The following is a 24,906-nucleotide window of genomic DNA, read 5'->3' on the forward strand; positions in this document are numbered from 1 at the left end:
CCACAAGCTTCCTCTATACCTTCAAGGCATACATGAAAACGATGGAGTATTCCCATGTATCCAATGTTGTGCAGTTCCACATCATCCATTAGCATGATATCCCAGAAACCAGATTAAGCATCTACTCCCTTCCCAACATTGTTGGGGATGTCAATTTGCCCCCATGGACTGCAGCTTTGCAAGTGTCAGTCCACCACCCCTTTCTCCAGGGCATTTACTATAACATTCAGATCTTATGACAAAGTAACAGCAGATCACTGCAGAGTCTTATCTACACCTGTACCACTCTAGCAATTTGTTCCAGCTTTTTCAGTAGCATCTCATACCCACCATTTCTAACATCTAGTTGAAAGGGAGCAGACGCTCGGGAATGCTGCAATTTCCAAGATCTATTCAACTTGAGGCATTCTACCACGCAAGGTCCTATGTACATCGCAAAGCCTCATGTTCACAGACTAAATTTTCCAAAACAGACCATCTAGTATTTTAAACAAGGTAAACTTTTAATAATCTGATTTATTCTAATTTAGTGACAATATCAAAAAAATACTTTTAAAGTAAAATTCCAAGTTCTGGATGATTGTAGAGTCCAACAAAACAGAAGCTACAAAATAAACAGGACCATATAATTCCTTTATATTTCCATACAACTTTACAACAATTCAAAAAAAACCTCATTTGTACAAATTTTGGCAAATCAGACTTGACATAATGAGAAACTGTTAGCTTTTCTTTGAAAATAATATAAATTTTAAAAGGATATGAAGTGCCATTTATAATCCCAATAAATAATCAAGATATTGCAACAACCCCACACAGCACTGTTTCCAAAATGTTTTCTAGCCATGATTGTTATTGGAGCAAAGCACCCAGAAACATAACAGGACAGTGCTTTTAACAAACTGCTACATTTTGGACTGTAAGTTCACTACGATGCACACTAAAGAAAGCAACCATCAGAAAAGGTAAATAAAAAATATATAATTGAGAAAAGTTGTTAAAACATACAACACATAAAAAACTTCAATATATAGTAGAAAATCATCTGTAAACATATGCAGCTTGAAATTTGCACCATAGTTGTAAATTACCCACATTTCAGTGCCCATAGATCAGAACTCCATTTACCATAATTGCATATGAAATATGACTGTACACTTATTTACAGGGCTGTTCAATCATCCATCACTATGGAAATGACACAGGTTCACAAATGTATTTTAAAAATGATTTCCCAACAAGTGAAACAGTTAACTAATAGACTCTTCCTTTGCACTGCAACAAATACCGTGATGTTCACACTCAAAAAGGAGATATGCAAACATTTCAATCCGGTTGGCTATAAAAGCTCAGCTTTTGCCATCATGAGAAGCTCACAATGACACACAATAAAAATGCAGATGAGCAAAAACTGAAGTGAGCACCAGCCAATGCTTTGAGTGTATTTGAGTTGTTAAAACTGATCCAACAATTGACGAAGGTAAGGGGCCTTTGTAAGGTCACGGTTGACGCTAAACAGCTTATACAGGACTGGGCAATCCAACGAGACACATTGAACTTGTCTATCCACACTGCCTGTGCAATTCCTGCAAATCTAAAAAACAAAAGATTTGGATAATTAGTAATTTAAAATACTTTCCAACAATTACAGCCAATTGGGCACTAGGTAGTTTCAGAAAGCCAACCACAAAATGGAGTTGGGCATCAGCTCATGACTATTGCTCCTACAGGTTAAGCTCTATTTTCTGCACACTATTACCAGGTGCATCTGATCTTCAAGAGGGAGAGATAGAATAGGATGGAGGAAAAGGTGAAAGATATACATGCATTTTCTCACAGAAGGCACACAACAAAGGGGAGAGATAGAGAATGGGACAATACAATAAAGACCATGAGGAAGAGTAAACTTCCATTTATAAAGCACTCAGAGTCAGAGTCATACAGCATGTAAACAGATCATTTGGCCGAACCAGCCCATGCTGACCACGTTCCCAAACCAAACTAAACCCACTTACCCACGTTTGACCCACATCCCTCCCAGCCTTCCTTAAAAAAGGATTTTAGGTTTTTCACAAAATTACAAAACCTGTACAAAATAGTATGACAACTTTACAATATAAAAGCAACAAAAAAACCCCACTAAACTACTAGCTACTCCACAGACTAGCAAAACACAAAAAGAATTTTAAAAAACCTATAAAAACTACAGTTCAATAAATAATCATTGAGAAAGCAGAAAAAAAAATAAGCAGACAAAATAAAATTATACCATGTTAATACAAGCTTAGGTTACATTGATTTAAATTACTGCACGCAGCGCAATCTCATCACAGCTCCCCAACACTGGCAGCAGGCGTGAGTAGACCCATATTTATACAGGATTCTTCTTCCCAGGGGCCCCCAAACCGACAGACAGTCCTCATGGCCAGACAAAGGCCCTGGATAATATAGCCAATATATCTACATCAATATAATTCAACAAGGGCCGCCACGTTCTATAAAACAACTCTGTTCTCTGGTGCACCATACTCAGAAGTCTAGGAGGATGTATTCCGTGATTATCCTATGCTAGCATGAGTGTCCTGGGGGATTTTCTGACAACCAGCTCATTAAAGCATTCTTCCTTGCACAGAAAGAATATTAAACGGGTTATTCCCATATGCATCCAGGGAAGGAAGATTTGGAAGACCCAGAAGGAGGGACAACGGATCCAACCCAATCTCAGTTCCCGGCCTCCACTGCAGAGTGCAGTGGAGGCCGGGATGCTGAATGTCTTCAAGGCAGAGATTGATAGATTCTTGATGTCACAAGGAATTAAGGGCTACGAGGAGAATGTTGGGATGTAGAGTTGAAATGCCCATCAGCCATGTTTGAATGGCGGAGTGGACTCGATGGGCCGAATGGCCTTACTTCCACTCCTATATCCTATGGTCTTATGGTCAAAACCTTTGCCAAGGCACTTGCTAGGTCATTCCAATACCTGCAGATTTTGTGACACATCCACAAACAATGAGCCTCCCATCCTTCCTTATTCATGTACTTATCCAAATGTCTTTTAAAATGTTGCAACTGTACCTGCATCCACCAGTTCCTCTCGCAGTTCAGTCCACATATGAACCACTGTGTAAAAAGTTGCCCCTCATGTCCTTTCTAAATCTTTCTCTCACCCTCAAAATATGTCCCCTAGTTTTGAACTCCCCACCCTAGGGAAAACACCCTTGCTTATCTATGCCCCTCATGATTTTATAAACCTCTATAAGGGTCATTCCTCAAACCCCTAATTCCCAGTGAGCTCGTCAGTGCAAAAGTTAACAGCTAATACTCGGAAAACTCTCAAACGAGAACAATGATCACTTAATCTTTTGCAGAACACCAGGAGGTAACAAACAATTCAGATATCTGGAATTTAAGTTTCTAAAGTGAGTTCTTAGTCCATATAATTGATTCTGATAGGTAACTGCTGCAAAGATAATTAGTTTATTCTCTATTCCCACACAATTCCAACTTGACCCATTATGCATCAGCCCCCATCCGCAAGACCCAACACCCTGGTATTGAGAACAGAATTCATTTATTTACTTAGGCACTGCATGGGCACAGTCAGCCCATCAAGTCCCTAGCCTGCACTCTACAGCGATGCGGTCATCCAGTGCCACTTCCCACAATGTTTAATATTCAACTAAAGTTGTATCAGTCTATTCCAATATCTCCCCCTCTGTTCTTTCTTTAACCTCACCCTGAAAACTCCATCCCCATCCTTTTGTGAAGCTTCTTTTAAACATTTAGTTTACTTTTTGATAAGATTCCAAGTGACCTTTATTTATAGCATTTTGAATCAGTCAATTTGATCCATTATGTTACTGTTTCATCCTTTGGAGTTTAGTCAGAGAAACAGCATGACTTGTAGTCTAGAAGGTTCAGTGTAAGTACCTTCAGCAGCTGAGACTGTTTCCACTCCCATTCTTGAATTTCTTGATGAAGGATCACTGCGACTTGCTGAGGGTTGCTCCGGCACTTGCTACAGATGCCCAGCTGAGTCAGCTCATCACATACTGGACAATGCAGGGTGGTGAAATACTGGGAAATCGTTCCTTTACGACCATCTTGTTCATTGCGAGCTGTTGAAAATGCCTTTTGGACCTAAAGAAATATTAAACATTAAGCTTAAAGAACAGTGCAAAATGTTATTTACATTCTTTTGGAGAATATTCGTGTAGCTTGGAGAGGTTTCCATTAAAGCAGTCAGATAAAATGAAGAGATGGCATGCAGACGACACCAGATGGCAAACAGTGAGTTCACAATTTCTACAGCTGCTCGTGGGAGAGCAATCAAAAAGGTGCCTGTAATGTGGGTTACTCTGCTATACATTACAACGGATGTCAAGTCGTGAATTACATATTATTTTAAGGTCAGACTTTGGCACAGTTATCTCATCACAGGGCTATAAATGCAACCCAGAGAACAGATTCAGCTATCCTGACGAAAGCATCCAATAAAAAGGGATGGCAGAATGGCTAGTACTGCTACCTCACAGCACCAGGGACCTGGGTTCAAATCCAGCCTCTGTGACTGTTCACATGGAGTATGCAGATTCTCCCGATGTCTGCGTGGGTTTCCTCTGGGTGCTCGGATTTCCTCCCACAGTCCAAAGATGTCTAGCTCGGGTGAATTGGTAATGCTAAATCGCCCATAGTGTAGGTTAGGGGCATCAGTCAGCAGTAAATATAGGGGAGGGGGTCTGGGTAGTTTTCTCTTTCAACTTGTTGGACTGAATATAGCGATTCTATGGAAATGTGGACAAAGCATCACAAATCTCTCCTATGTATAAGTGAGCAGCAGGAATAGGTTAATCTGTCTGAAGCAGGCTCAAGAGACATTTCAGGAAGGTCATGCCTGCCCTGATTACCTCACATACCTACCAACCCTGAACAATCTTTTGCCCCTTGCTCATTAAGGTTTTATCTACTGCCGCTTTGATAATCCAAGGACTCCACGTGAGGAGGACCGTTCAAAAGACTCAAGTTTCTTCGAAAGAAAAATCTTTATCTGGCTTAATTGGTCAACAGGATCACGGAGTGCAAAGATACTGTGAGTGCATACACAATTAAAAAAGGCAGGTAAGCAGCACCATAAGTTCACAATTATTGAGATGTTGGAATGCATTCACAGAACAATGAAGCCATTTTCAATAAAACTGGGTCTACTTTTGATCTCTGCACATGGCTAGGAATCTTGCAGTGGGTAATTTACTTCCCAACTCCCCAAAGGCCGCCCACCATCTACAAGGCACAAGTGTGACGGAATACTCCCCTCTTGCCTGGATGTGTGCAGCCCCAACAACACTCAAGAAGCTTGTCACTATCCAGGACCAAGCAGCCTGTTTGATTGGGATATCCACAAACATATATTCCATCCACTTGTGACGTTCAGTACCATCTACATAATACAATGAAGAAATTCACCAAAGCTTCTGAGACACCACGTTCCAAACCCACGACCACAATCATCTAGTAAAAAAAAGTGCTGCACACACAGGGGGACATCACCTGGAAGTTCTTTTTTGGGGATCTGGCTGTGGGGGATGGGGATGGGAGATAGAGGAGGAGGAAGGCATGGGTAGTTACTGACCATATATTTTTTTCAATTTTGTCTCAAAGCTCCCTTTCCTCTGGTGTTGGGGGTAATGGAAAATTAACAAAATTTAACATTTATTGTGAAATCTGTAAAAGAATACCTTCCTAAGTCAATTTAATGCAGACAGCCTGGCTTTGCTGAATTCTGTGAACTGACAGCCTGTCCTTGCAAGTTTTGCAAACAACCGAATTCGGCAGTCAGGGGAAAACACAAGGGCAGTAGCAGTTATTTCAACAGTAAAGGAATGGGAAAACAACTCCTTACGTGGAAAAGGGCTAGAACTGTTCCCAAGCTGATTGCCCTTGAGGGTGAGATAAGGCTGGGCATTATAAAGGAAACATATGAATGATACTCGGGACTCCTTGCAGAAGGCATTTTGTCAAGTGCAGAGGGTCCCTTTGCAAAGACCTGTAATAAAACTTTTCTTTGCGCTTGCTAGCATTTGAGTCGAGTTGACTTAATTTCCACGACAGTAAACCTGGGGGCTCGCCTGGGATCCCGCGACTGGGTGAGATTCTGAGGATTCCCAGGAGGCGCAGGCACCAGCATCTTGATGGTCTTTCACTTCATCTTGAGCACTGAATTGGCCCTTTTGCGTGAGAGGACTGGGAATCTGTGGATCGCCCCCCGTGTCGGGGTCTAAACTAAATAGAGTCGGGGTAAGTATCGTGGCTTAAGTAATCCTATATAGAGACTATTCTAAGAGAATAAATGAATCAGAAAAAGAGTTCAGTAAACTCTTGTGCGGTATTTGAGCAAAACTCAAGGGAAAGGATTGGCGCCTCTACAGTGTTTGAGAGACAGCAAGTTTAAGGGTGGTTTTAGACTTGGACTTGGCAAAGACGTACCGGGTACCTGGTTTCTTGGTTGATGGAAACCAAGGCATTGAGGCGGACGCGCCCAATGAGACAGGGGACCTCTGGAGGTAAAAAGTAAGTACAGAGACTGAGACAGCGAAAGTGAGAGCGAGAGAGCGAGAAAAATGGGCTCCGGCAAGAGCAAACAAAGAGAGGGTCCACAGAGGAATTGGAATGGCCAACCAGAAATACAGTATATGTTAAATAATTGTGGCCCAGAGTCTATAAAGCAGTTAGAATTGTGGATCAAGGAATGTGGTTTTCTGGAAGGGGGATGTTTTAGTAAAAGGCAGTTGGAAGTACAGAGGTGGAGGTTGGAGGAGAGGGAGAAGGAGAAACGGAAGGCTGAGGATGATATCAGGGAAAGGAAATCTCAAGTAAAAGATAGATCAAATACACATACAAACACTAGTGCACACACGGAAAACAACCTAACGAAGCTGTACAGTGTCTTAAATCTGTTCCAGATCCTGATCTTGATGACTGCCCTCAGAGACCTGCAGCCCACGACGGATGATGAGTCAGAGGGTGAGTGTATTGGTGTACGATCATCTTACCAGGCAGTTCTGCAAGCGCCAATGGTTGAAGTTGCAGGCCCAGAAGGTGCCCAGTGCTGGTCCACTGACCATAGACCATGAGGGATTTGGAAAGTGCGTATGGGCAGTTGCCTGACCCATGTGAGGTTGGAGGGAATAAGATTGCCGAAGAAGTGACAAAGTTCAGTACCGAGTTTCACCCCACGTCACAGGAGATGAGATGCCTACTGGGACGAAAACTGGGCACCAATGTCACCAAAATTAAGTATAACTGGCCAGCTGTAAATGTCCATGCCAGATTAACCGACCCACAAGCAGAAGAGAACGGAGACTTTAATGCTTTTGTTGCAGCGCTGGCAACCGCCTGTAGGGAGACATTCCCAGTGGGAATGGACATGACCAAAATAGCAATGTGTAAACAACGGGAAGGTGAGACAGTGTCTCAGTACCTTACGCGCCTCACTGAAGTCCATAATGCCCAGAGTGGACTGAGACCACCTGACGACATAACGGCAGCAGAGATCACAGCGTATGAGGCACATCTGAGGAACAGCTTCATCAATGGAATGAAGGATGAAATAGCGAAGAAGGTAAACGACACGTGTATTACCTGGGACACGGGAAAGCTGAATTTGATAGAATAGCATGCAATACATGCTGAAAAAATTGCTTACCCAAGAGAAAGATAAGCGGAAACTAAAGATGGAACAGCAAGCACATAAAGCTCAGCTTACTATGATGCAGATGGTCACCCAGCTGTTGGAGGGAGGTGCTGTGGAAAAAGAGAGAGAGGAAGCGGCATGGGCAGAGGTAGATCTGGCAGGTGCTTGATTTATGGAGCAATAGACCACTGGGTGAGACAGTGCCCACACAGACAGCCTCAACTGGCCCTGGAGGCTGCACAGCAAGATGACTGACAGGGGAAGGCTGAGGTGGAGGTGGGCAGCCCACAAGGTACAGGTCAGCCTCTTTCCTTTATGCTTGGCAACGAAGACTCACGTATGCTAACCTTACGGGCACTGAGATATGCCCCACCTCTATATTGAGTGCTGAGATTGCGACAATACGTCCAATATAACAATGATGCATATAAGTCGATGTCCATCTCTATATAATATGAGGAAGGTACACCAGTTAACTTTTTAGTAGATACAGGGGCAACATATTCTGTCCTTAAATCAAGCCAGTTCAGAGATTCAACATCAATAAAGATGAGTGGAAGGTTCCTGAACTCAATGGGTGCATCAGGAGTTTTGCTACAAGAGAGATTTACCGCATCCTTGCAGAGCACAATACCTATTAAAACCAGAGGCTATAGAAGGAATTACTGCAGTCTTTGAATCCCTCCTAAAGGCTGGAGTGATAATCCCCTGTGAACACTCACCGATGAGAACCCCCATTTTTCCAGTCAAAAAAGCAAACATTCCTGGTGAACCGGAGGTTTGTCCAAGACCTGCAGGCAGTCAATAGCGCTGTTGTCCCGCACGCCCCAAAATGTTCATAACCCCTATACTATATTGGCTCAAATTCCACCGGACAGTAAATGGTTCTCTGTTGTGGATTTAGCAAATGCCTTCTTTAGTGTACCGGTACACCCAGATAGGCAATTCTGGTTCACTTTTTCATTCAAAGGGAAATCATATACCTTCACGTGACTTTGTCAAGGTTACTGTGAGTCCCCCACCACATATAATGGGGCTCTACGCAGGAGTCTGGAGACTCTTGTTTTAACCCTGGGATCAGTGCTTCTGCAGTATCCTTACTGCTTCCTGAGCAAAAAAGAGAGCACACATGTCAGCAGCACGTTAGCTGAGATTCAATATTGTGTTATTGGAGGTGCCTAACATTACAATAAAGTGATGTAATGCCCCTAACCCTGCTAGCCTTCTCCCCACAGAAGGAGACAGAGACCCACATGATTGTGTGGCTGTAACTAATGAAATTTGCAGCCCCAGACCGGATTTGCAGGATTCACCACTTCAGAATCCGGATATGGAGCTTTTTGTGGACGGGTCAGCATTCAGGTGCAAGCAGACAGGCCAGAACTGTGTTGAATATGCTGTAGTGACTACCCATGAGGTAGTCAAAATGGGATCACTCTCTTCTCATCAGTCAGCGCAAGCAGCGGAGCTGATAGCCAACCTACATGCCTCAGTCAAGGCAAAGGGAAAGACAGTGAATATTTACACCGATAGCACAAACGCATTCAGGGTTGTTCATGATTTTGGAACCGTGTGGAAACAGAGGCTTCTAAACCTCCACCGGAAAGCCCATCACACAGTGGCCTGATTACTGACGACCTGGAAGTGGTCCTATTGCCCAAATCAATTTGGGTGTAAATGTGAAGCCCACACAAAAAATAATGATTCTAATGCAAGGGCAGATTCAGCAGCAGGAATGGCAGCCCAGCAGCCGCCAAGTGATCAGATTGACATGTGTATGACAAACATTTGTATCCCAAGCCAACAGCAGATGTACGGGAGTTAGAGTCACAGGCCATGCCGGGAGAAAAGCGTGAGTGGATGAAAGCAGGATGCAGTGTGAGGGAAGGAGTATGGTGTGGCCCCAATGGTAAACCCTGTCTACCACCAGCATTATTTCCATTCTATGCTAAACTGACACACGGTAAGGACCATGTGTCAAAAGGGGGGGGGAAATATATGACAGTATTTCAGCACACTGGTACTCTAAGGGATTTACTCATTGTTCACAATATCTCTGGGAGTAATGTGTTATCTGTGTCACTAATAACGTGGACAGGGAAATACAGATGAGTCAGGCAGCACACCCCCAACCCCAAAAACCCTTTGAACATTTACAGATGGAATTTATTGAACTAACACCTAGCGAAAGAAAAAGGTATTGTCTGGTAATAGTTGATATGTTTTCCAAATGGGTGGAAGCGTTTCCCATGTCTAAACAGGATGCCAGTGCAGTAGCCAAGGCTCTGCTAACTGAAATAATCCCAAGATTGGGCATCCCTGAAAGGCTCAGTTGTGACAATGGGACACCATTTGTCAATAATGCCTTACAGCAGATCAGTGATTATTTGGGAATAAACATGAGACAACACTGTGCCTACCACCCAGCGAGCGGTGGGGCAGTGGTAAGAGAAAATTGCTACCCTAAAAAAAAATTCAAATTGACAAATGTTGCGAGAAACTAGGGGTGGCATGGACAAAGGCACTTCCAATTGTGCTGATATAGAAGAGATCTAGGAGGCGAGGAAGAGCTAATCTTAGCCCATTTAAGATTCTGTTTGGAAGACCACCCAACACAGGAATTGGTCCAAGACCTAAGTTAAGACAGATAACAGGCCACTGCGAGGATGAGATGTTGTGTTACTGTATAAAACTCTCTACACTTTTGACTCAAATACAGAATCAAGTGAAAGCAGCACTACCCCAACCAGCAGAAGGGAAGCTGCACAATCTAGTACCTGGAGATTGGATAGTGGTGAAAGACTTCAGGAGGAAATACTGGAAGGCAAAGAGGTGGCTGGGACCATTTCAAGTGCTCCTTGCAACACAGACAGCTGTTAAGATCACCGAGTTTTAGTTATCTGGCTCTGTTTTATTTTTTAAAATCTGGCTCTTTTATTTGGTTGTTGTCCTTGTTATCATAAAATGACAAAAGGGGAAGTGTAATGGAAAATTAACAAAATTAACATTTATTGTGAAATCTGTAAAAGAATACCTTCCTAAGTCAATTTAATGCAGGCTTTGCTGAATTCTGTGAACTGACAGCCTGTCTTTGCAAGTTTTGCAAACAAACAATCTAATTCGGCAGAGTCAGGGAAAACACAAGGTCGGTAGCAGTTATTTCAACAGTAAAGGAATGGGAAAACAACTCCTTACGTGGAAAAGGGCTAGAACTGTTCCCAAGCTGATTGCCCTTGAGGGTGAGATAAGGCTGGGCATTATAAAGGAAACATGTGAATGATACTTGGGACCCCTTGCATAAGGCATTTTGTCAAGTGCAGAAAGGTCCCTTTGCAAAGGCCTGGAATAAAATTTTTCTTTGCTCTTGCTAGCACTTGATTCGAGTCAATTTAATTTCCACGACATTGGGCTAACTAGCCTGTCATTTGAGTTTTTTTCCCCCAAACCTTTGCCCTTTTTGAAGAGAAGGAGTTTAAACATTCACAATCCTCCAGATCAGTGGCACCACTCAAAAAATCCAAAGACATCTGGTCAACTGCATCTAGGTTCTGCACTTTTCATTTTTGCTTCCCTTGGCAACTGAGGAAGCACCCTTGGTTGAGCCCCTGACCCCTTGAGTGACAGACAGGGAGAGGTCATTTGGAGACGGTGCCTGGGCTCCCATCGATGTCTAGCACTGCTCTCAGCAGCATTTCAGTAAGCAGAGTTTGTTTTTAATCACTGTAAACATAAGACATGATCAGTGTTGGAAACACGTTGTTGATGTAATGTTTCTATTGGGACCTTGAGATCTCCTTCGGATAATCCGATATTCGGATAATTGATATTTGGATAATAGAGGTGCCTCTATCTTAATTTCTAACTATACCCCTAACATGTGCACATTGACAATGTTTTCCTGATGCTCTTTACAGCCAATCATTCTGGTTAATAGTGTTTTAACTGCATTGTAATCATATTTACTAGTTACAGGAGTTTAATCAGTAACTAAATAGATCATCATATACAGGAGCACAATTAGGCCATTCGGCCCATCAAATCTGCTCATTTGATCATAGCTGATACGCTTTTCAACCCAGTCTCCTGTATTCTCCCTGTAACCCTCGAGCCCCCTACTAATCAAGAACCTCTTGTCTTAAATAATAAATACACTCAATGTCTTGGCCTCCACAGCTTTCTACAGCAACAGCTTCGCCACCCTCTGTCTGAAGAAATTCTTCCTCATCTCAATTCTAAAGGGTCGACCTTTCACTCCAAGGCTGTAATCATGTGCTAGTCTCTCCTATTAGTGGAAACATCTTCTCCACTTCCGCTCCATCCAGGCCTCTCAGTATACTGACAGTTTCATGAGATTTCCCCACCCCTTATCCTTCTAAACTCCATTGAGTACAGACCCAGAGTCCTCAACTGCTCCTCATATGACAAACCCTTCATCCCCAGGATCATTCTTGTGAACCTCCTTTAGATCCCCTCCAAGGCCAGCACATTGTTCCTTAGATACAGAACTCAAAAATGCTCACAAATATTCCAAATACAGTCTGACCACAGCTTTATACAGCCTCAGCAGTACATCCTTGGTCATATTCTAGCCCTCTTGAAATGAATGCCAACATTACATTTGCCTTCCTAATTATCAACTGAAACTGCATATTAAGAGAATCCTGAAGTAGGACTCCAAAGTCCCTTTGTGCTTTAGATTTCCAAAGCCTTTCCTCATTTAGAAAACAATATACAACTCTATTCTTCAGTAGGTTTTTCCAAGCGGTTTTGGATTAACATTCCCAACTTCATTTCCATTGATACTCCTGACAGTGAAGAACTTAATACATCAGTGGTCAGACCAATTGAAAACTAAGACAATGTTAGGAGATCAAGGTATGCATCAAGGAATTATATTGCTTCTTACCCTGGGTAACTCATGGTACCAGCTGAAAACATCAATACCAATCAGAGAAAAGACCCTGTTGAGGGGTGGCAGGATCTGTTTGCAGATATAGTAAGTAGCATTCAGTCTCAAGCTGGGGTCCTGCAGCACCTCAATCGGTCGCCTGACGAGCTGAATGAGAGGCACCCCGGGCACTCCATACACAATGACGTAAGGGACTCTCTCGCCTACCCTAGGTTCAGAGCGCCGATCATATGACAGCATCCTCCTGTTTAAAGGACAAGATATGCATTAGCAATCAATCATTGCAACATTATTACTTGCATCTCTATACTAGCACCTGGCAAATACACCATTATTTCAGGAGCTCACTCACATATTATCTCTATCTGACGCATATGCCAGGAGATACTTAAGTGCATAACTAGGATTGAAAAGGCTCTTATATATTAGTGCTGAAAGTGGAGTGGACACTGCAGATTCTGTATTAACCAGATGACTTCATGGGAAACTACTCTTTAGCCAGGTGTTAAAATGACTTCAAAATAAATTAAATGTGAGTACACTTTCCTGGAGTGTTCCAAAGTACAACTGTAGCATGCAACACGCACAAAGGCATCACAAAATCTCAATTGTTACAGCACACAAGCCTTTAAATTCATTATGTCCGCACTGCTCACAGATAAAGCAGCTCATCTGCTGAATTCCTTTTCCCGTGACACCGTGCTATCGTTATTTGTAAGTAATGGTCAAACTCTCTCTGAAAGCCAAACATTCAGGCAATTCATTCCAAAAATCACTGCCCAAAAATGTTCATGTTCTTTGGCTCTTTTGCAACTGAAATTTATACCCTCTATGTTCTTAACCCCTAAGCCCCCAAAAGGGGAAAGGTCCCAATTTCTCCACACAATCTTCATAGTTTAGTTAAGTGTGAGACTATCCATTCTGGTCAAAAAATAGAAAGGCAACTTATTATTTAAACAGAGAGACTTCAGTGCAGAACTGGGTGTCCTACAAAGATCACAAAACAACTAATGTGCAGGTACTGGTTAATAAAAGGAAGGCAAAAGAAAAATTGACATTTATTCTCTGTAAGACTAGGAAGTTGTTGCAACCACATGAGGCATTAATGAGAGCTCACTGGAGTATTGCATACAACTTTAGTCCTCTACTTGACGGACGGAGTTACATTGGAAGCAGTTCGGAGGAGGTTCACAAGATTGATTCCAGAGATAAGGGGCATGTCTTAAAGGGAGATTAAGCAGTTGGACCTATGCTCGCTGGAGTTTAGAATAATGGGGGGAGAGCTACTTGAGGTATAGAAGATGCTTAAAGGTAGACAAAGATGCTGACAAAGTAGACAGAGAGGAAGTTTTGGTTTGTGGGACAATCTATAGGTCACAGCTTTAGGATAAGGAGTAGCATATTTAAAACACAGATGAGAAGAAACTATTTCTCTCAAAGGTTCATGAATCAGTGGAATTCACTACCCCAGAGTGCAATGATGATGCCTGCTGTGACATTATGATGATGAACAGAGTTGTAATTAGTAATGGGTTAAATTGGTATGGGGAGCAGCAAGAAAGTGGAGTTGAGGCCTGGATGAGATCAGCCAGGATTGTATTAAATGGCACAGCAGGCTCAAGGAGCTGGGTTGCCTATGCCTGCTCTGAGTTCTCATGGCTTTATAACTGAATTCTTCGTCTCTGAAACCATTCTAATGAATCTTTTCTGCAACTTCCAATGCCTCCACATCTTTTCTAAAGTGTGGTGCTCCGGGGTGCTCCAGGTGACACTTGACACAGCCTCCTTGCTCTTGTATTCTCTGGCCCTATGAATAAAACCTTTGTTACTATGGACTGTATTAATCACACTCAAACAGCTTTAAATAACTTATACAACCAAGTGTCTCTGCTTCCGCACACCTTCAGAATTATATCCTTTACATTTCTCCCTGTTCTTCACACCAAAAAAAATCACTACTTTTCCAAAGATTGAACTTCATCCAAACCTACCAGTCCATTCTATGAACTTTTCTGTTCTCCTGAAATTCTATACTTTCTTCTTCACAGCCTAAGTTTGGCGTCATCTGAAAATTTTGAAATTGCACCATACACAAAGTCCAGATCTAGATATTTCCAAAAGAAAGGGTCTCAACATTGACGAACCCCGCCTCCCCCCGATTAAAAACATTGGCATCACCTTCCCTAAGAGCACAAGCTGCATGTTACTTGCCCACAAGTCTCTTGTGCAGCACTATCTCAAAATCCTTCTGAAGTCCATGTGCACCGTGTTAATAGCCTTATCCTCAATCTCCTACTCCAAAATTAAACTCAAAAAAGTGAGGTGAACATGATTTGAGAACAAATCAGGGCTGGTTCCTTTAATTAAGCCACATTTGCCCAGGCAAGCTTAAATTTTGTCCCAAAACATTTATTTAGAGTTACTTCATTAACTCAGGATTTTTTTTGTGCGCGCGCAGGTAGTGCTAACTTGACTAGCATTTACTACTCATTTCTAACTCCCCTGGATAAAAAGATGGTGTTGAGCTGTCTTTTTGAACCACTGCAAGTAGACCTGGATCATGAGACTAACCTTTTTTTAAAAGGCAGGAAGGAATGTGGGAAAATACAGGTGCGAAGGAGATGTGGAACAAGGGCAAAAGGAAATGTCACCGCAGCACTGAGAACCTAGAGGGTACATGCAGGAAATGAAGGCTGGAAGAAACAATGAGTTTGGAAGTGGTGAAACCATTCAGATTTGTGGATCATGTTTGTCAACTGAACCACGTCCTGTCTGGCTCAGTTACTACACTCTTACTCTGGGTTGGGCACAAACCTGCACAGAAGGTACAATTAATATACACCACACAATCAAACTCCAGAACCACCAAAAGATGATTTAAATAATGCAGGAACGACCATGAAAGGAAGCTCAAATTACTCCTCTTGACCTGGGTCTTCATTTTCTAATCAAAACAAAGTTATACAAAAGGACAACCTTATTTACTACAGAACATCAATTTTGGGATCACCCTTCAGTAAGTTGATGTAAAGAGACATGAATGAGAGAGTGCACCTTTAATGCACAACAGAACAGTTTAACACTCAATTGTGCTGAGTGTCAAGTATCAACATTTTCCCACCAGCCCCACTCCACCAACTGGACTTGATCCCAAATTTCAGCGCTGCTTCTATTAGGAAAGACAATACATGCGTGGACAGCAGAATGAGATCTGCTGATCTTCCAACACCCTTGACAGTAAGCAGAGATATCATTATATTTATTCTTAAGCAGTCAAAACATGGCCTTTTACACATTTTGCTATGAATGCGATGTAATTATGTCATCAATAAAGTATTGAACTTTGTGTTTCCCATTTTCATTTTGGTTATTGCAGATTTTCAAATGTCAAACAGCCATCCGCCCAGCTGTAGGTGCATTTTTCCAGGTGCCAGATTTCTGCTTTGTTTGTATACCTGCCCTGCCTTTACTGTCCCAGGAACAGGCATCACTTTCAATTTGGAATGGTGTCGACTGCCTGCTCCCCACAATATGATGTGTTTTGCTCATTAAAGCACCAAGAACCTTGCATCCATTAACAGCAACAGCAGCTTTCTATGAAGTAGAATCTCAAACTGTACACCTCAAACTTAAGTGAGACAAAGTCTTTCAGCCAAAGCCCACCCCTTTAATACACCCTTTTAACTTCCCTATCATTATATTCACTGGAATTGTCTGTGACAAGGATTCGAGGAAGGGATTATTGAGGTAGCTATGATTGCAGCAAATTGAAAGAAAAAAATATATAGCAAAGATAAGTGGTAAGCCAGAGGATTGGTAAAATTTTAAAAACCATCAAAAAAGGGAGAAAGTAATTAGATTAGATTCCCCAAGGTGTGAAAACAGGCCCTTCAGTCCAACCAGTCCATACCCATCCTCCGAAAAGTAACCCACCCAGACCCATCTGCCTCTAACTAATGCGCCTAACACTACGGGCAATTTAGCATGGCCAATTCACCTGACCTGCACATCTTTGGATTCTGGAAGGAAACCGGAGCACCTAGAGGAATCCCACACAGACACTGGGAGAACGTGCAAACTCCACACAGATAGTCGCCCAAGACTGGAATTGAACCTGAGACCCTGGTGCTGCGAGGTAGCAGCGCTAACCACTGAGCCACCCCAATCTTTGAGGATAAACTGGCAAGTAACAAAAAAGGATAGGAAGAGCTTCTTTAATTATGTAAAACGTGCGAAAACGAACATAGGCTCCATAGCTGCACAGGATTTGATTAAACAATTTGGCAATAATTAAGGCACATTCAATTTTGGCTTTTTATTTCAAAAGAGAATGGAAATATGAAAACAAGGAAATGTTGCTAAGACAATACAGGGCACTAGCCAGACCACAATACTGTGAATGTATCTTTTCTAAGAAAAGTCATACTGACATTGAAGTCAATCTACAGAAGGCTCACTAGATTGACTCTATGCATGGAAGGATTTTGAGGAAAGATTTTGCCTGCATGTACTACCATTTAGGAGAATGAGGCATGACCTTATTGAAACTTACAAGATTCTTTAGGGGTAGATGCGGAGCAGGTTTCCCCTTGTGGGAAAGTCTAGGACTAGAGGGCATAAATTTTTGATTTCTTACTCTGAAATTAAGACAGAAATAAGAAGGAATTTCTTCTCTCAGAGGGGAGTGAATCTATGGAATACTTTACAGCAGTGGGCTGTAGAGGCTGGTTTGTCAAATATGCTCAAGGCCGAGATAGACAGATTTTCAATTCAAGGAATCAAGGTTTATGGGAGAAAAAGAAAAGATAGGGTAGTGAAGCTGAAGACCATCAGATCATTCACGATCTTTCTGAACTGGGCTTGGTGGGTTAAGTGACTTTCTTTGACAGTTCTAGTCTTGTGGACAAACTTTCACATCCATGCTTTCATTTCTTTACTTTGCCTATAGCTGACAATTTGAAAAGATCTTTCAAATAACAGGGAAAAAAAAAAGAGATTGCCTTTCACCTATGTATAATTAACAATTACGGAGAATATTATTTCAAAAGAAAAAAAGGCTTACCATATTGACACCGTGTAATTTGTTTTTCTACATTGCAGTCTTCCCACTGTCACTTTTTTCATTTCCCTTTTATTCCCTCAGTATTCACTGTTGGGTTAATTTCATCTCTTATTTGCTTGTAACACTCCACTAACACTGGATCAAAGTGAGCAGAAATGTTCAAATATTTTATATTATTGATAGATTAAGAGCCCTGCAATTGCCCAGATAGTGTCACTATTCTCTTTAAATGACAATCCAACTACCTGGATTCAGTCCTGTTCAACCTGAATATTTAGCTATTTCTTCATTACAAATTGCTAATATTCAATCCATTTTCTTCAACTGTTTGATTTGCATACCACATTGCCATAGGGATTTGTCCCTTTTTGGTTCTAAAGGAGATGCTGAATCCACAAGAGAAACTGGACGGCAAGTTAGCATTATCCTGGGGACACTTCTAGAAATGTTAATTTAACGTTTCAAAATTTCTATCTACATTCAATGATGCTAATAAGTTTTCATTTGTCCCGAGCTGGTACTTAAATATCCTTTCCATTTTATTACTGGTCTAATTAAACTTTTAATTAATTTTTTTATTCAGATAAGATTTGCAAGTTCTCCAGAGGATGAAAGACAGCTGTGAAATATAATTTAGTGCTTCCAGTGTTTTGGTTACCACTGTAGTAGTTCTGTCCTGACTGGGAGGCAGCTTTGCAGACTTTAGGTTTCTGCTAGGCTAAGTAATGCATTCACAGTTAGCACATAAGCCACTTTAAAAGAACAAATAAAGCAGTCCTTTCTAAATTCTAGGACTTTACCACCAGTACAACTCACCTGGTTAGCTCAAGGGCAGGGACACATGCCCCTGGACGATATGAGTCACTCCCCCGGTACTCTTTGGCAAAAGTCAGGTCCTGCAAGCTGGCCTTCCCTTCTAGTACCTTTGTGCATTGCTTCTGGACATATCTTTTGATTTGACTGATATCTCTTGTTTCAAACAACAGCTTTATCGAGCGTTCTAGAATCTGTGGAAAGGTTCACATATGAAAAAGCAGCAGCCACTCCTGTTATATACAAAGCTGGTAAAGTGCTCCATTTGTTCAAAATTAATGACAAATATTTCACTATTGCCAAACTCTTGTTAAAATTAACATCCCAAGTCAATGAACAACTCTGGGTCAGTTTAGATTATACCAGGCTAAAAAGCAAATGACCATTTTTGGTATGTACAGTTCTCATTCCTCTGCAGCTGTTCTAGTCTTTCCTATTAGTGAAACATCTTCTCCATGTCCACTCTATCCAGGCCTTTCAGGAAGGTTCAATCAGATCCACCACACCACTCCCCAACACCCAACCCGCCCACGACCCCCGACCCCCAACCCCCAACCGCAGGCCCAGAGTCCTCAACTTTTCCTCAAACAACAGGCCCTTCATCCCAGGCATCATTCTTGTATAACTCCTGTGGAGCTCCTCCAATGCCAGTACATCATTCCTTAGATTCCGAGTCCAAAACTACTCACAATATTCCAAATGTGGTCTTATAGAGCCTTAACAGTACATCGCTGCCCTCTCAAAATGAATGCCAACATTGCATCCCAACTGCCAAGATTAACATGCAGATTCAGTTAAGAAATTCTTGAACTAGGACTCCAAAGTCTCCTCATACTTCAAATTTCTGAAACCGTAACAAGGACAGAACGCCCCTGGTGCTCACCTTCCACCCTACAAACTTTCACATAAACCAAGTCATCCGCCGACATTTCCGCCACCTCCAAAAAGACCCCACCACCAGGGATATATTTCCCTCCCCACCCCTTTCCGCCTTCCGCAAAGACCATTCCCTCCATGACTACCTGGTCAGGTCCACACCCCCCTACAACCCACCCTCCCATCCTGGCACTTTCCCCTGCCACCGCAGGAACTGTAAAACCTGCGCCCACACCTCCTCTCTCACCTCTATCCAAGGCCCTAAAGGAGCCTTCCACATCCATCAAAGTTTTACCTGCACAATCACTAATATCATTTATTGTATCGGTTGCTCCCGATGTGGTCTCCTCTACATTGAGGAGACTGGGCACCTCCTAGCAGAGCGCTTTACGGAACATCTCTGGGACACCTGCACCAATCACCCACACCGCCCCGTGGCCCAACATTTCAACTCCCCCTCCCACTCTGCCGAGGACACGGAGGTCCTGGGCCTCCTTCACCGCCGCTCCCTCACCACCAGACGCCTGGAGGAAGAACGCCTCATCTTCCGCCTCAGAACACTTCAACCCAGGGCATCAATGTGGATGTCAACAATTTCCTCATTTCCCCTTCCCCCCACCTCACCCTAGTTCCAAACTTCCAGCTCAGCACTGACCCCATGACTTGTCTACCTGTCTATCTCCTTTTCCACCTATCCACTCCACCCTCTCCTCCCTGACCTATCACCTTCATCCCCTCCCCCACTCACCCATTGTACTCTATGCTACTTTCTCCCTACCCCCACCCTCCTCTAGCTTATCTCTCCACGCTTCAGGCTCACTGCCTTAATTCCTGATGAAGGGCTTTTGCCTGAAACGTCGATTTCGCTGCTCCTTGGACGCCTTCTGAACTGCTGTGCTCTTCCAGCACCACTAATCCAAAATATGGATTTATTCTTCCTACCAAAGAGCACAACCTCACACTTTCCCACACTGTATTCCATCTGCCACTTCTTTGCTCACTCTTTTTGCCTACCCAAGTCCTTCTGCAGCCTCCCTGCTTCCTCAACACCACCTGTTCCTCCACCTATCTTTGGCATCTGCAATCATTGTATTAATGCTCTCATTTCCTTGTCTAGTAATGTCAACTGAATAACTGTGATCCCAGATTAGATTACCTATCTACCTACAGTGTGGAAAAAGGCCCTTCAGCCCAACAAGTCCACACTGACACTCTGAAGAGCAATCCACCCAGACCCATTCTCCTAACCTCACACTATGGGCAACTTAGCATGGACAATTCACCTAACCTGCACATTTTTGGACTGTGGGAGGAAACTGGAGTACCTGGTGGAAACCCACGCAGACACTGGGAGAATGTGCAAACTCCACAGACAGTTGCCTGAGGTGGGAATTGAACCTGGGTCTCTGGCGCTGTGAAGCAGCAGTGCTAACCACTGTGTCACCGTGCTGCCCAACACAGACCTCTGCAGAACTCCACCAGTCACTGGCTGACATCCTGAAAAAGACCCTTGTCTGAGCCAGTTAGCTAATCCACTATCCATGTCAGGACCTTGCCTGTAACACCATGGATTTTCATCTTGTTTAACAGTCTCCTGTCTGGCACCTTGTCAAAAGGCCTTCTGGAAATCCAAATAGATCACATTCTCTGGCTCTCCCTTGTCTAACTTGCTTGTTATCTCCTCAAAAGAACAACAACAGATTTGTTAGACATGACATCCCCTTGACGAAGCAGTACTGAATCAGCCCCATTTTACCATGCAATCCAGGCACTCAGCAATCTCATCTTTCATAATGGACTCTAAAATCTTAACAACTCAGGTTGGACTAACTGGCCTATAGTTTACGGTCTTTTGCCTCTCTCCCTTAGACAGGGGTATGATATGAGCCATCTTCCAGGTTTGTGGGACTCTTCCTGACTCTAGCAATTCATGAAAGATCACAACCAAAGCCTCTACAATCTCCTCAGCTATCTCTTTAGTGATGGTCACTACACTCACCTTTACCGACTCTTGAAGTCTGGTATATTGCTGGTGTCTTCCACTGTGAAGACCAATACAAAGTACCTACTTACCTCCTCTGACTTCACTTTGTTTTCAATAACTATGACTCCAGAAACAAAAACAGAAATTGCTTGGGGAAAAAAAAAACTTAACAGGTCTAGCAGCATCTATGGTGGGGAATGAGAGATAATGTTGAGTCCAGTGACCTTTCTTCATAACATTTCTTTGCTACTGTTACGTTAGATTCAATCTTCACCCCCTCAAACTGCAGGGTGAACCCAGTCATATTATGGTCACTGCCCTCAGGGGTTCTTTCACCTTCTGTTGCCTAATCAGGTTTGCCCCTCATTACACATCACTAAATCCCTGTTCAGTGGGCTGTGCCACAAGCCCCTCCATAAAAACAACTTGCAGACATCCCACTAATTCCTTTTCTTGGGATCCGTTACCAACCCAACTTTCCCAATCTGCATACTGAAGTCCCCCATGCTTACCATAATAGTGGTCTTTCTTACACGCCTTTTATTTCCTGATTTATTTTCTTCTCCACATCCTGACTACTGCCAGGGAGCCTGTACACAACCCTTACCGGGTCTTTTTCTCTCTTTGTGGTTCCTCACTCTATCCACGCATTTGAAACCTTCTAACTCTATACTGTTTGTTGCTATCAATTTTATTTCTTACTGACCAGGAAACCCTGCCACTTCTGACTATCCTTTCAGTAAGATGCGAATCCTTGGATATTTAGTTCCCACCCACATCTGTGACATTACTATATTGTACCTGCCAATTTTAATCTGCGCTTCACGCTCATTTACCCAATTTTGTATACTGCTCTTTTTAAAGTACAACACCCTCAGTCCTGCATAGATTGTCCCTCTTCTCACAGTTGATCCCTTATCTGCTGTGCCTGGAGTTAGATACTGGACACTTGCCTTGAAATACTAGGAGAACTACCTTCTATCATTCATGGCCCTTTCACATCTTATATAACCACCTACAATCAAAACAAAAACTTGATAATCCAGATTCAGCAATTTAAATGTTCCAGTAAGGAGGAAGGACAAGGAATCGCAAGATAAAGGGACCTTTGGTAACATGGGAGGTGCGAATTTAGTCAAAAAGGGAAAAAAAAAAGCATATGAATGGTTTAGGAAGTTAAAAATCTGATATGCTAGTGAGGAATAAGAAAATCAGGAAAGTACTCAAGCAGGGAATTAGAGCAGGAAGGGGCCATGACATGACCTTGGCAAGAAGGTTAAAAGAGAATCACAAGGCAATACATAGATAGATTAAAACCAAGGCGATAACTAGGGAGAAGGTAGAACCACTCAAGATAAAGGACGGAAAGTGCCTGGAGCCAGAGGATGTGGGTGAGATCCTAAATAAGTACTGTGTGTCAGTTTTTACCCAGGAGAACAATATAGAGGGCAGTGACATTTGTGTGGAGCATGCTAATATGCGAGGCATTTTGAGGTCAAGAAAGAAGTGGTGGTGTATCTCTTGAAGAGCATCAATGTGAATAGGTCCACAGGGCCTGACGATATATACTCCAGGTTAAAGAGAGGCAAGGGTGGAGATTTATGGGGTCTTGACCAAGATCTTAGCAAGCTTGTTAGCCACTGGAGAGGTCCGGGAGGACTGGCAAGTAGCTAACATTGTTCCTCTATTCAAGAGCAGAAATAGGGATAATCTAGGAAACCATAGACCAGTGAGTCTCACATCAACGGTTGGGAAGCTATTGAAGAGAATTCTTAGGGATAGGAAAAACATGGCCTAATTAGGGACAGTCAGCATGGCTTTGTGCAGCGTAGGTCATAACTTAAGCTGTTTGAATTTTGAGGTGACGATAATGGTGATCGATGAGGGTAGAGCAGTGGATGTTGTTTACATGGATTTGAGTAAGGCTGTCAATGGGGTCCCTCATGGTAGGCTCACCCAGAAGATTAAGATTAATGGGATCTATGATGACTTGGCTGCATGGGTTAGGAATTGGCTTGTCCATAGAAGACAGAAGGTAGTAGTTGAAGGGTGCTTTTCTGGCTGGAGGTCCATAACTAGTGGCGTTCTGCAGGAATATGTACTGGGGCCTCTGCTGTTTATAATATATATAAGTGACTTGGATGAAAATGCAGATGGGTGGGTTAGTAAGTTTGCAGATGATACAAAGGTCAGTGGAGTTGCGGATAGCGTAGAAGGTTGTCAAAGGATACAGCAGGATATAGATCAACTGCAGATACAGACGGAGAGATGGCAGATAGGGTTTAATCTGGGTAAGTGTTAAGTGCTGCACTTTGAGAAATCAAATATTAAAGGAAAAGTATACAATTAATGGCAGGACTCTGAAAAGTGTTGATGTACTGAAGGATCGTGAGGTTCAAGTCCATAGCTCCCTGAAAGTGGCCACTCAAGTAGATAGGGTGGTAAAGGCAGTGTATGGCATGCTTGCCTTTATTGGACAGGGAATTGAGTACACAAGTCAGAATGTCATGTTGTAGCTTTATAAGACTTTGGTTAGACCACACTAGAGTACTGCGTTCAATTCTGCTTGCCACATTACAGGAAGGATGTGGAGGCTTTCGAGAGGGTGCAGAAGAGTTTTACTTGGATGCTACTGAGATTAGAGGGCATGAGCAATAAGGAGAGGCTAGAAAAACTCAGATTATTTTCTCAAGTGGCAGAGGCTGAGGGGAGACTTGATAGAAGACTATAAATTATGAAATGCTCAGATATAATTGATGGTCAGAATCTTTTTCTCCCCTTCCACACAGAGTTGAAACATCTAATACTAGGGAGAGTTCTTTTAAAGGTGAGGGGGGGGGGGAGGAGTTCAAAGGAGATGTAGAACATAGAACAACACAGCATAGAACAGGCCCTTCGGCCCATGATGTTGTGCCGAACATTTGTCCTAGCTCAAGCACCTATCCATGTACCTATCCAATTGCTGCTTAAAGGTCACCAATGATTCTGACTCTGCAACTCCCACAGGCAGCGCATTCCATGCCCCCACCACTCTCTGGGTAAAGAACCTACCCCTGACATACCCCTATACCTTCCACCCTTCACCTTAAATTTATGTCCCCTTGTAACACTCTGTTGTACCCGGGGTAAAAGTCTCTGACTGTCTACTCTATCTATTCCCCGGATCATCTTATAAACCTCTATCAAGTCACCCCTCATCCTTTGCCGTTCCAATGAGAAAAGGCCTAGCACTCTCAACCTATCCTTGTACAACCTATTCTCCAGTCCAGGCAACATCCTGGTAAATCTCCTCTGCACCCTCTTCAAAGCTTTCACATCTTCCCTAAAGTGAGGCGACCAGAACTGCACACAGTACTCCAAATGTGTACAGCTGCAACATCACCTCATGACTCTTGAATTCAATCCCTCTGCTAATGAACGCTAATACACCATAGGCCTTCTTACAAGCTCTATCCACCTGAGTGGAAACTTTCAAAGAACTATGAACATAGACCCCAAAATCCCTCTGCTCCTCCACCTTACTAAGAACCCTACCGTTAACCATGTATTCCGCATTCTTATTTGTCCTTCCA

General features: G+C 42.8%; 1 protein-coding gene across 1 annotated transcript in view; it reads right to left on the minus strand.

Annotated features, from left to right (window-relative positions):
• Positions 1-579: 579 nt before the first annotated feature.
• Positions 580-24,906, minus strand: part of rev3l (REV3 like, DNA directed polymerase zeta catalytic subunit) — a 213,889-nt gene continuing 189,562 nt past the window's right edge. The window contains exons 29-32 of the mRNA XM_060848723.1: positions 18,478-18,668; positions 12,597-12,843; positions 3,931-4,140; positions 580-1,594 (exon numbers count right to left, since the gene is read on the minus strand). Coding sequence (XP_060704706.1) covers positions 1,454-1,594; positions 3,931-4,140; positions 12,597-12,843; positions 18,478-18,668 — 789 coding nt within the window. The 3' untranslated portion in view covers positions 580-1,453. The remainder of the gene's footprint in view (positions 1,595-3,930; positions 4,141-12,596; positions 12,844-18,477; positions 18,669-24,906) is intronic.

Source organism: Hemiscyllium ocellatum, chromosome 3, assembly GCF_020745735.1.
Source record: "Hemiscyllium ocellatum isolate sHemOce1 chromosome 3, sHemOce1.pat.X.cur, whole genome shotgun sequence".
NCBI classification, from domain to species: domain Eukaryota; kingdom Metazoa; phylum Chordata; class Chondrichthyes; order Orectolobiformes; family Hemiscylliidae; genus Hemiscyllium; species Hemiscyllium ocellatum.